The 11,626-nt window shown below is 45.8% G+C and overlaps 2 protein-coding genes across 3 annotated transcripts in view; both read left to right on the top strand.

Annotated features, from left to right (window-relative positions):
- The first annotated feature begins 418 nt into the window (after positions 1-418).
- LOC121094916 (protein FAM83D-B-like) lies at positions 419-4,536 on the top strand. Its single transcript, XM_040609070.1, has 4 exons — positions 419-938; positions 2,777-2,944; positions 3,529-3,653; positions 3,901-4,536. Exons 1-4 carry the CDS (start codon positions 486-488, stop codon positions 4,289-4,291), a joined length of 1,137 nt encoding a protein of 378 aa, XP_040465004.1. The 5' UTR covers positions 419-485; the 3' UTR covers positions 4,292-4,536.
- A 2,484-nt stretch (positions 4,537-7,020) lies between these two features.
- Positions 7,021-11,626, top strand: part of DHX35 (DEAH-box helicase 35) — a 30,487-nt gene continuing 25,881 nt past the window's right edge. Inside the window, exons 1-4 of one of the 2 annotated variants that reach the window (XM_040608888.1) lie at positions 7,021-7,080; positions 9,278-9,411; positions 9,822-9,914; positions 10,749-10,826. In XM_040608888.1, coding sequence (XP_040464822.1) covers positions 7,041-7,080; positions 9,278-9,411; positions 9,822-9,914; positions 10,749-10,826 — 345 coding nt within the window. In that variant the 5' untranslated portion in view covers positions 7,021-7,040. The remainder of the gene's footprint in view (positions 7,081-9,277; positions 9,412-9,821; positions 9,915-10,748; positions 10,827-11,626) is intronic. The other variant, XM_040608889.1, reaches the window with a different exon arrangement.

Below are 11,626 nucleotides of genomic sequence, written 5' to 3'. Positions count from 1 at the left end.
TGATCATTGCTAAGGTTTTTTTTGTTTGTTTGTTTGACATTTGGACTCTGGGTGACTAACGCAGCTGCTGCCGCTGCCCTGCCGCCCCGGGGGAGCGGCGCAGCCTGGGACGCGGCCGGGGGCCGTTCGCCCTCCGGGGCGGCTTTGATCCGGAGCAGGTCGGTGCAGACGGCCACGCTGGCGCTCCCTGCCCGGTGCAGGCTTTGCTGCTCCGCGGTGCCTCCCGGGCGGGGGGACGAAGCCAGCCGGCTCTGCCACCCGTGCCCTTCCCGGGGGCGCTGCTGCCCCAGCACCCGGGTCCTGCCGGGGGCGCCGCGCACGTACGTGCCCCGCGGGGAGGGGGGTGTCCCCGCTCCGCCCGCCCCCGCGCCGCTCCCTGTCGCTTGCCTCGCGTGGAAGAGGCGTGGAGGAGCCTCCCGAGCGCGGGTCCGCCCGCGGAGGAGCCGCTATAAAGGCGGCGCCGGGCCGCGCCGCGCCGCAGCGCCATGGCCAACCCGTCGCAGTGCCTGGAGGAGGGCGCCGGGCGCTGGCCGCCGCGGCCGCCCGGGCCCTACAGCGAGGCGCAGCGGCTGGCGCTGGAGGAGCTGGTGGCGGGCGGCCCCGAGGCGCTGCGGGCCTTCCTGCGGCGGGAGCAGCTGCCGCCGTTCCTCTCGGAGCCCGAGGTGCAGGCCATCGCGCGGGGCGCCCTGCCGCCCGCCGCGGCCCCGGAGCCGGCGGCCGAGCCCTCGCTCGGCGCCTCCCTCGACGCCTCGTCGCTCACCTACTTCCCCGAGCGCTCGGACCTGGAGCCGCCGGCGCTGGAGCTGGGCTGGCCGGGCTTCGCCAGCGGCGCCTTCCGCGGGCTGACGCGGGTGGAGGCGCACTTCCAGCCGGGCTGCGGGGACAGCATCTACGGCTGCAAGGAGGCGGTGCGGCGGCAGATCCGCTCCGCCCGGCAGGTGGGTGACTGCGGGCAGCGCCCGGGGGCCGCTCCGCTCCGCACCGCTGCGCCCCCAGCGCGGGCGACCCGCGGGGATGCCGGGCTCCGCCTCCGCCTTCCCCCCTGCACGGACTTGTAAAGAAACTCCCGATTCTACTTACTGCGCTCTTCTGTTATTGTGCCCCCTCCCACCCCCTTCATATTTATTAGGAGGTTTGCAAGTTTTTGCGTCGTATCGGTGGAAAGCGGGTCCGTGCTTCCTGGACCTCGCCAGGCTGGCTCAGGGAGCTGTCCCCCCGGCAGCGGCAACCCCCCCCACCTCCCGGCAGCGACACCCCCCCCGCCAGCGACACCTCCGGCCCGTCAGAGCCGTCGGTGCGTCCCCTGGCCCAGCGAGTGCGCCGCGAACCGGGGCCAGGCCGGGGAAAGGGCTGCGAGGGCAGCAGCTGGCTCTCCAAAACTTTAGTGAATAATCAGATATTAGCATGAAATACCATGAGAATCTTGAGTAAAAAGTTGAAGAGAAACCTCAGATCAAAATGTACCTGAAATGGAGAGGTGAGACGTGAAGAGTAGCTGGACACTAACAAATCCTTCCTTTTTTACTGTTGCTTTTCACGTTTAAAAAGTTTGAAAGACTCTGGAAAACTCAAGTTTTGGAAATAAGTTCACATTTCTCTTCTGGCAGTGCTTCAGAGAAAAAAAGACGTCCCTTCTCAGGGAAAAAACCTCTTGCCTAGGAATCGAAGACTAAATTTTTCTAACAGAACTAGACCACTGGTTTTGCCATATCTCAGAGTGAGAAAGAAACCTGAAGCAATACATTTACTTTGCCACTGTTCTGGTTCTTCTAAGATATTCTCAGCACCCCTAAACGTCTCCACAATCAGCACAATGCTTCTGTCATACCAAAAGTTACTGATGTAGCTGAAGAAGACTAACAGCAAAATTTTTTTCCTTTCCTCATGCAAAATTTGCTTGCTTAGGTTCTTGGAGAGGTGTCAAGTCTCTGTCTGCCTTAGGTCTCAGTAGTGATTTAGAGATGGGGATAAAGGAGAAAATGTGCAGGTTTCTGCAATTTTTTCTTGAAGTTATGTAGTAGAAAAGGGAAGGCTTTGGTAGAACCTTAGTTAAAAACCATGAGCAATGTGCTACTAAATAGCTGCAGGTGCTATCATGGCTGCTAATCAATCAGATTAGCAAAAATGAGACTTGCTAATCAACCTGCACGAAAAGGTGTCTCTGCAACAGGCTTTCAGGCTAGGTTGTTCATAGCTATTGACCCAAAAAAGAAACAAGTCCTGGTGAAAAAAGCTTCGATGTCTGTTGCTGAAATCGTCATAGAACATGAAATTCTATAATGCAATAACAAAAATCTTACATCATGTTATCTGCTATGAATCAGTCAAGTGACAACAAAATTGGGGCAAATAATCTTTAACAACAATTTCTGTGTATATATTCAATATTTTTTTCCTATTTAACTCTACAGGGACATGAATAAGTGATCATAGTGAAGGGGGGATGTATATTGTGTCTCCTGTACTCAGTAATCACCTTTACCAAAATACCGTTCTCTTCACAGAACTTCATTCTAATCAGTTAATTTTTTCCTTTTTCTCTCTTTCTTGTATGTCTGTTAAATGTTTCAGCAGTCCTGTGAAAAACAGAAAATTCCATATCACAGAAGACAGTACCATGTTCCTTCCATAACCACCAGGGGGAAAAAAAAAAAAGGGGGGGGGGGGGGGGGCGGTGGTGTTGGAATATGTAATTTGAAAGTCAAATTTCTCATGTGCCATCTCCTTTAGGATGCTGAGGAAACAGCCTAATGATTTCTTTTGAAACTTGTTGCAGATGATTGCCTTGGTTATGGATTCCTTCACAGATACTGATATCTTCAAAGACCTCTTGGAAGCTTGTAGCCAGCGGCAAGTTAAAGCATATATCCTTCTAGATCAGTCTTCGTTTTCTCACTTTCTAAAAATGTGCAAGGATCTGGGAGTTGACCTTGAACGGGAAAAGGTGAGACTTGTCATATTTATAGGATAGAGAGTCAATCCTCTTATAAGCGTAATCTTTGAGCTATCAAAAGAAACTATTATGCCTGCTGCCACAACTTCAAATGGGGTTTATGTTGCTTTAGCTCTGTCTTGGGAGATTTAACTATTCTTGTGTAAGAAGGCAATTAATAGAAAAACTGAAATCTTTAGAAGCGGATGCTTTCTGAGAACAAATACTCATTGAATATTCAAGGGAATGCAGGAGGAATGTCCAGTTCCAAAAGCGTGACTGGAGTTGCTCAGGCTTGCTGAAACTGAAGCTGATGGACAAACAGGTTCTCAGGAGTCTATGGAATTTGGCTTCCTCCAAGATTAGGTGACAGTTTTTTGGCACTTGCATTCTCCACAATCAGTTTATGGGTTTGCCTTTTAATGCCACCTCTTTGCCTACTAAAACGAGACAAAATTATTATTTGGTTCCTAGAGGGTGAATCTTGTGCAGCAGCTTTTGCTAGTTCATCAGTGATCGTTCCTGTTCTGTGTTACTCCTTTAAATGCAATAATTTAACTTTGAAATCCACATGATGTTTGCCGTATCTTTAACAGCTGATAAGAATTCGAAATATCACTGGGAAAACATACTACACGAGGTCGGGTGCCAAAATTGTTGGAAAGGTCCGTGAAAAGTTCATGTTAATTGATGGCATTAGAGTGACAACAGGCTCCTACAGGCAAGTGCCCATTTCCTTCTGTGACTTAACATGATTTTATTACGTGGAAAGGGAAAACAGCCATGTTGCAAAACTGTTTTCCTTATCAGAGTTTGTGTGTAACATTTGTCCTAAAAAGAGCACACTGCTCATCATGTGGATTATAAGAATGATTTAATGAAATGCAGTGAAAGAGAATTTTCAGTTAATACTTTGTTTGCTGTTTACTTTTAATTAACTCGGAATTTTCTCATTCTTCCATTGCTAGTTTTACGTGGACAGATGGGAAGCTGAACAGCAGTAACATTTTGATCCTGTCAGGCCCTGTAGTTGCACACTTTGACCTGGAGTTTCGGATTCTTTATGCACGGTCAAAGCCTATCAACCTCAAAGAGTTATCCAGCGGCAAGAAGAAGAACGTGTTGGACCAGCTGGTCAGGATAACAGTGGCTTCTAGAGACTTGACCAGGGAAAACTTCCTAAGAATGGAGTTTTTGTATCTTAGAGCATTTGTAGGAAATCTAAAAAGGAAGCGAAGCTGGCTGCATGCCTCAAGGGAGGCAGTCTACGTGTCAAATAATGCAATGCATGCCTCTCCTCCACTGACAAAGAGGAATGGCTCGCTAGTTATGAGGCCACACTGGATCATAGAGAGATGAAATGCATGTTCACTTGGGAGTGAGAAGCAGAACCTCAGGAACCGCATCCAGCCGTCCATGTCCAGTACTGTCTTACTGTATGTTTGTGAGAGCAGCTGGGAAACAAACCTCAAACTGAGAGAAAGTGATACTGGAATTGTGGTTTTGTTTGAACACCACTCTAATTCAGATCAAAAGACACAATTATGGTATTGTCTTAGGCTCAGATGTGTTTTTTTGAAATAAAACCAAACTCTTAACACCTGGAAAGCCATTACTGACTTCTAGTATTCTGTCAGATTTTCATTTTTCAACCTGTTCTTACATGTTTTAAGCTGATGGGTTACCAGTGTCTTAGCTCGGTAGCTCAAACCTTTTTTTTTTTTTCCTTTTTCTTTTTTTTTTGTTTTGGTTTTTTTTGTTTGTTTGTTTTAAGGAATCCAGGTATAGAAAATAATATTGCTTAAAAGTCTTCCAAAGATGAATAGCAGCACTGCTGTACAGCTCCCAAATCAGTCTAAGCTTTGTCTTGTGTTACGTAAACTCTCCACGAACTGTTTCATGACACAGACCTGATGTGGAGTAACCATAATCTAGAAACAAGTAGGTCGGTACCATGCTACTAGTCCTCAAATATTACTTTTTTTTTTTTTTTTTACGTGAAGCTGTCCTGCAAGGCAGCATGAGCTAACATGTCAGGCAAACAAGGCTTTTGCAATGACTGAATTTCAAATTACCTTTTCTTAATTGTAAGATTACTTGGATTGTTGGACATCACACAATGAATGCATGCAAGGGATAGTATTGCTAAGAACTTACTATGTTTGGAGCAGAGCCAAATGAGACCACTTTCTTGGTGTTACTATATATACTTTTTGGTTTCTTTATAGTTGCTGCTGCTGGCTGATCTTGAAGGAAAAATCGAGTAGATCTGAAATCTGTCAAGCTGCTGCTACTTCTCAAAAGCCTTACTTCCAGACATGCAACAACATGGAAGTCAGAAGTAGAACCATTTCTTCTTAAGGTTTCATTCAAGTTTGATTACTTTTTAAAATAAAAACCTCCATCCATTTATGGAGAAAACAAAAAAAACCCAAATTAATAAACCATCTTCCTAAGCAGTTGTACATTGAGGCTCTGAAGTTCCAGCAGTCTGACAGTGCAGAAACTTGTTAGTCCAACTGTGGCAGCTGTGGCGAAAGGTACACAATTCCTCTTCTTGAGGCTCTTGCTACTGCAGAAAACTCAGGTGTATGCTTGCGTAGGTGTCGTGTGGGTTCTGGGCTTTGAAGGGGAATGTTGAAACTTATCTGGGGTATTTCATATGCATTTCTGCTAAGCATCAGCAGGATAACATTAAATTGGACATGTGGAACTTACAAAACTGGTCTTTATGAACAATGCAATAATGTACTGATTAGGATACAATGAATCTGTGCCCTTTTTCTTCTGCATTTACAATCATGGAAATGAAATAGTTCTGACTCTCCTAATCTGTAAATGATCAATAGTTTATAGTTTAATAGTCTTAACTTTCATCCAAATGTAAAGAAGTTTGAAGTATGTATTTTTGTTCTTAACTATATTTTCCATAAACACAAACCCCCATACAATGTTGTACTCTATGTAAGATACTGGTTTTGCAATCTTATTTTCACAACAATTATCTGTGTATGTTTTCTCAAATATAAGTTTTTACCTTTGTTATTCGTCTCATTACTTTAATACTTTCCATGCGCCGTTAGTAGGACTTTTTTTCAGCAGTTGCTAATATATTGGTAATACAAAGTACTGTGGTAAAAGTTGTGTTTATTTTTGATAGAGTGGACTTCATCTGAAAAGTACATTGAAATATATAGCTAGAATTTTAAGAATGTCTTTAATTATTACTGAAGAACTTATTTTTCCAAATGGTTAACCTAAAGACTTAGCGTAACAAGTGACCATGAGGTCTGCATTAATCACAGCTGCACTGCTAGTGTGTCAAGTTATTAATGAAAATGACAATGAATAATAAGACTATAAAAAGTGATGAGTTTTTTCCCTAAGCATGACATTTTGTCAGCATTACTGAACTTAGGAAAAAGTGGGGGGTTTTGGGTTTTGTTTTACTCCAGCCTATGCTTAAGTCATCTACATTAAATTTGATTTGATAATGACTTTCATGGGCTGTAATGAGCCTGTGATAGGGCGCCACTGGATCTACTAACTATTACTGTAATTGTTTTCTTTCTAGTCCTTCAGCTGCCTGGTGTGAAGTGCGATAGCTGTGGTACATAGCGCGGAGGCATCCTTCATGTGGAGAATGGAAGCGATTAGCTTCACTTAATTAATGAGATGAGGACTTTCTGGAAGCAGTCTTTCAATCTGGTTAAATCCAAGGTTCTCCCCCTGGTTATACACTTCACGTTAGTACTAGGAGTAGTATCTGGTGGGCTTGGCTCAGACACCTCCGGGCCTGCATTATCTCACTCTTGCTCTGTGCTCGGAGGGGAAGGGCAGGGTTCAGTCCCACTGCAGAACGATTTTATGAGCCGGGTTTCCTCAGCAACACTTCTACGTGTTTAAGAGCACGGATCTCGCACACGGCGTTATAAACCGGGAGTCGTTCTGGCCGTCAACACACGGAAACGTCCAAAGCTTCAGCCGTTCATGCTGGGGGCCGGGACAGGCGCTGGGGCCGGCGGGCCGCTCCGGGCACCATGGCAACGGGCGGCGCGTCACGCAGGCCCGGCTCCGCCGCCACTTCCGCTTGCCCTCTCACCCCAAGATGGCGGCGCCCGTGGGACCGGTGAAGTTTTGGAAGCCGGGTGAGGGGCGCGGGGAGTGGCGGGCCCGGGGCGGCGGGCCGTGCGTTGTGGGGGGGGCTCCTCCGCTGGCTGTCTGTGGCGGGGGCCGGAGCGAAAGCCGCGGCGCTGCCTCCCCCCCTCCCCCCCGCAGTGCGAGCAAGGTCGGGGGTCGCACAGATGTGAGACACCGAGGGCAGCGGAGCAGCGCCCCGTCCCCGCAGCGCCCCGTCCCCCCGGGGCCCAGGGCAGCAGGGCGGGGAGGTCCCTGTGGCTCCAGCCGGGCGCTGCCCGGCACCGGGGTGGCAGGGGAGGTGTCGCAGCCCACCCTCAACCTGCCGGCAGCGGGGAGGGCGGTCAGTGCGGTGGGTCTGCGGCCCTTGGGGGGGCGGCTCGGCGGGCTGGAGAGAGGCGCAGCGGAGCCCCAGGGAGCGGGGCGAAGGAAGGGGGGCGCGAAGTGCGGCCCCTGAGGGGGGGCAGCCCCGGGGCTGCTCGGCAGGGAAGGACCTGGGGTCCTGCGGGCTGCAGGCTGTGCCGTCGGTCAGCCCTGGAGCAAAGAAGGTGACCTGCGGTGTGAGGGGAGCGCCGCTCTTGGGCTGAGCGGGGCGATCCTTCCCGCAGCCCGGGGAAGGCCGTACGGGGGGATCCGTGGGCTCCCCAGCACCAGCAGGACGCGGGCTTGCTGAAGGAGGCCTGCGAGTGAAGGGCTACAACGCTGGTTGAGAAACTGGGGGGGGGCTGAGGAGCTGGGGCTGCACAGCCTGGAGGGGTCCCGGGAGGATCTTTTTGATGTGTATAAATACCCGGTAGGGGGTTGTAAAGAAGGTGAAGCCAGATTCTTCTTGGTAGCGCCTACTGACAGCACAAGAGGCAGTGGGCACAAACCGAAATATGAGAAAGTCAGCTTAAACATGAGAGAAACCTTTTCTGCTGTGGGGGTGATCGGGCGGGCTGCGGGGTCCCCAGCCCAACTGAAGGAGGACCTGAGCCACCACGGGCACAGTGCTGAGCAGCGTGCTGGTGTGGAAGGTCTCCGGAGGTCCCTCCCAGCCTCTGCCGTGGCTCTGTGACTGTTCCCTCGGGGTCTGGGCAGTTGTGTGCCTTCCCATGCACTTACCCCAAAGGGGAGCCCGGTGGGTCTGAGTTTGGCAATTTTTTTTGTAATGTGTCACTGTGTTGTGGTGTGCTGCAAAGTTATTCCAGAGTCAAGATTAGTTCAGCAAACAGCTTCTTAATCATTTGGATATTATAGTAATATATGTTTATATGCAATATGTGTGTATATATAGATATAGTAACACGTTGACAGTAAGGTATTAAAAAATAAAGCATATAAAAAACGCTGTGAAAGATAATCAGTGGCTGATGAGAAGCAGTATCTATTACTTCATTGATTTGTCAAGGTGCAGATATTCAAGTCCCTGGTTCTTAACTTCCCCATCTGTCCTGGGGAGTGAATAGTAATTGGAATCATTGCTAATTACTCTTAATGTTGGATCAATTTGTTATAAAACTTGCTTGGCAGATTTTATCAGGGACTATTTAAACAGTGGGAAAAGCCCAAACAAGCAAATCGTACAAAACGAGGGAACCCTCTTTGTGCTCAGACTTTCCCAGTTAAATCTGCAGCTGGTAATACATTCCACTATTGACATGAGGTTTTGTTTCTAGTTCACTTGCATGATTCATCCTTTTCAGTTGTCAGTAGTTTTATGATAACCTGCAGCAGCAATAAATCAAGTTTCAGTAGCTGAAGTGAAGTGGCAGATCTCGTAAGTGGGCAAGGCTGAATGTTTATACAGCTGATCTTAGTCAAGGGAAGTTCTGTTACACATCTGACAAGCTGGCTTAAAATCCATGGACATCTGAGAAGGGCATTGAAGGCACATCTGAACTTTTGCACAGAAAAAGAAGAAAGTTTGCAAGATCTTGCTGTGTATTTTTCCTATGTGCTTTTTTTCCTCCTTTATCGTCTTTAAAAAATTCAAATACTTACATTAGATATCTTTCTTTTTAGCCATCAGGAGACACATTTAGTTTGAAAGAATTTCTGCATATTTACTGTTCGTTATTTTTAAAATTATTTTCTAGAAAAGTTAGTCTTTTGATGTATGCTAGTACCCTTGATTCCTCATTCTAAGGAACATGTCTATTTTGTTTGTATTGTGATACACTAGGCAGAAGTGTATTCTTCCAGTCAAAATTAACTTATGTCATCTAGGCACGGAAGGTCCTGGTGTCAGTGTCTCAGAGGAGAGACAGAGTCCTGCTGAGAGTAGCGGCATAACTGTTATCTATAATCCTTATGCTTCCCTTTCGATTGAGCAACAAAGACAAAAGCTGCCTGTTTTCAAGGTACAGAAGTTCTTTTTGATGTATCAAATCTGTTGTGTGATATCTGGCTCTTTTATGTTGTGTTTTTGGGTTTTTTTGGTTTTTTTTTTTTTTTTTTTTGTGAAAGAGCAGTATAGAATCACTTTACAACATAAAATAACAATTGTATGACCTTATTGTCTTTATTTGTTGGAATTGATTGTCCTGTGTGAAAACTGTTACTGACAGTTTTAGAGGCTTTGTAGATTTGTTATTTACTATATGTTGTATGTGTCACTGATAGATTTTAACAAACTGTTTAGCTTTCAACAGTAAACTCCACGTAAAATGAGTTTACTTTGTCTGCTGATACGTAAATATTGTAATTTAAATTATTTTCTTATTTTTGTATACATCTGTTTTTGATACTTAAATGTCATCCTCTCTTTCAGCTAAGAAATCACATACTTTATCTAGTGGAGAACTATCAAACTCTGGTGATTGTTGGGGAAACAGGTTGTGGGAAATCAACACAGATTCCACAAGTAAGTGTCTGTTTAACTTGGTAAAAGCAGGTATTCCTTCAGGGGATTTCACATGAAATGTTAAACTAACGACCTAGACCTGCACTGTGTGAATGGAATTCACCTGTGCTTGTGTGTGTGACCAAAAGGAGAGAAAGATAAGGAGAAAACAGCGGAAGCTGGTGTATCTGTAGCATTACACCTTCTTCCACTACAGGAAAGGACCATACCAAACAAGTAAGTTTATGCTGGTACAAATAGTAGTCATGTTGCTATAGGAGGTGTTTATTACTCTGTCGCAATCATGTTTAAAATTCTGTTGAGAATATGTTTTTAAGAAGGAAAAAAGGGACACTTTCTTTATGAGCTTTCCTCTTGGAAATTTTTGCAATATTGCATTTTTTGTGGCTTTGTAAAATTTTCTCCTTTGTGACAGGAACAAAAAAAGTCTGAGAATGGTTCAAAGTTAGTTCTTGATTTTTAACTTAAAAAATTGCAGACTAATGACAAATGTCATCTGCTTCTTTATGAGCACAGGACTTGTGCTGTTGAGCTTTTTTTCTTAAAGTGTTTATAAAATAAAGAAGGGGAAAAATGAAGTAATTAAAAAATACTTGAGACCCAAAGAACTGCTCTTAGATGCTTTCTGAAAGCATATGTGCTTAGGAAGTAGGTATTACACTGTATTACTGGTGAGATTAATAATGCACAGAATCTCTTAAGTAACTGATTTGCCTAAGGTCATGCATCAGTTATTTTCAGAACCAGAAAAAAACATGTCATCTGGAGAACTAACACCTCGCGGTAATTGCAGTGTGACCAATTCATTTCTTGTCCTCAATATTTGTTTTGCAGTACCTAGCAGAAGCTGGATGGACAGCTGAAGGAAGAGTTGTTGGAGTGACGCAGCCTCGTCGGGTTGCTGCTGTTTCAGTGAGTTTCTCAGTGTCCAAATTTTCCCAGTTTGTTGTCATTATAACCCGCAGTTTATTAGCAGGTTTTGCTGAATAGCAGGAATCACAGCTGCATGAGCTCCTGCATAAATAGATGTTTCTGCTTATCGTCCTCACAAAAGGAGGACAACAACTTGTACTCTCTGTTAATAGCCTGCACAGAAAGCATCCAGTGTTCCTTGTCTTCATAGCTGCTGCCAAACACTGACTTGGTGGGCTGAAGTTTCTGCTGCAGCATTCTTTTCGTACTGAACACTAAGGTGCTATTTCATAACCCTCTTTTTGCGTGGTCTTCTTCATTGCTGGCACCTGCAACAAATCCGTTTGTCTCTCTGGTAAAAATGTAGTAGGCTGAGCAGCTGTACAGCTTGCTGTTTCATCTCATCCAGTATTTTTTGACCAGATCCAACATGGTTAAGCCTCTAGCAGCAATTTGCATCTTGCGCTTTGGGCTGTCTGCCTGCAGTGTCCTCCCCTTTCTCCTTCACAGGACATGCAGCTGACAGTGCAAGGTTCTACGGGAGATGTGTATGCTGCAATGATTTCTCACAACAAACTTACTTCTCTTTTCCCTTTCGTGTCTTAACACATTATTTTTAAGCTTCAAATAAAAAGATTACTCAATTAGGGCTTAGTATATAGGCACAGTAGGGTTTTTCTTTAAGAATGTTGTTGCAGACTGGCTAGACTGTATGGCTATTGCAGGGAGATGAGAGATATAATTCATGATTTACTACTTTGTCTTGAACTGAAAGTGATCTTTTAATAGGTGTTCTTGTC

This window comes from Falco naumanni, chromosome 10, assembly GCF_017639655.2.
Source record: "Falco naumanni isolate bFalNau1 chromosome 10, bFalNau1.pat, whole genome shotgun sequence".
NCBI lineage: Eukaryota > Metazoa > Chordata > Aves > Falconiformes > Falconidae > Falco > Falco naumanni.
Note: the sequence above shows the minus strand (reverse complement) of the source record. Positions and strands in the feature narration are given on the sequence as shown.

Bases quoted from the DNA above. Each gene is read 5' to 3' on its own strand.
- LOC121094916 (XM_040609070.1), top strand. From the start codon at position 486: ATGGCCAACCCGTCGCAGTGCCTGGAGGAGGGCGCCGGGCGCTGGCCG. The intron at 939-2,776 runs GTGGGTGACTGC...AACTTGTTGCAG, and splicing joins AGATCCGCTCCGCCCGGCAG to ATGATTGCCTTGGTTATGGA. The intron at 2,945-3,528 runs GTGAGACTTGTC...TATCTTTAACAG, and splicing joins TTGACCTTGAACGGGAAAAG to CTGATAAGAATTCGAAATAT.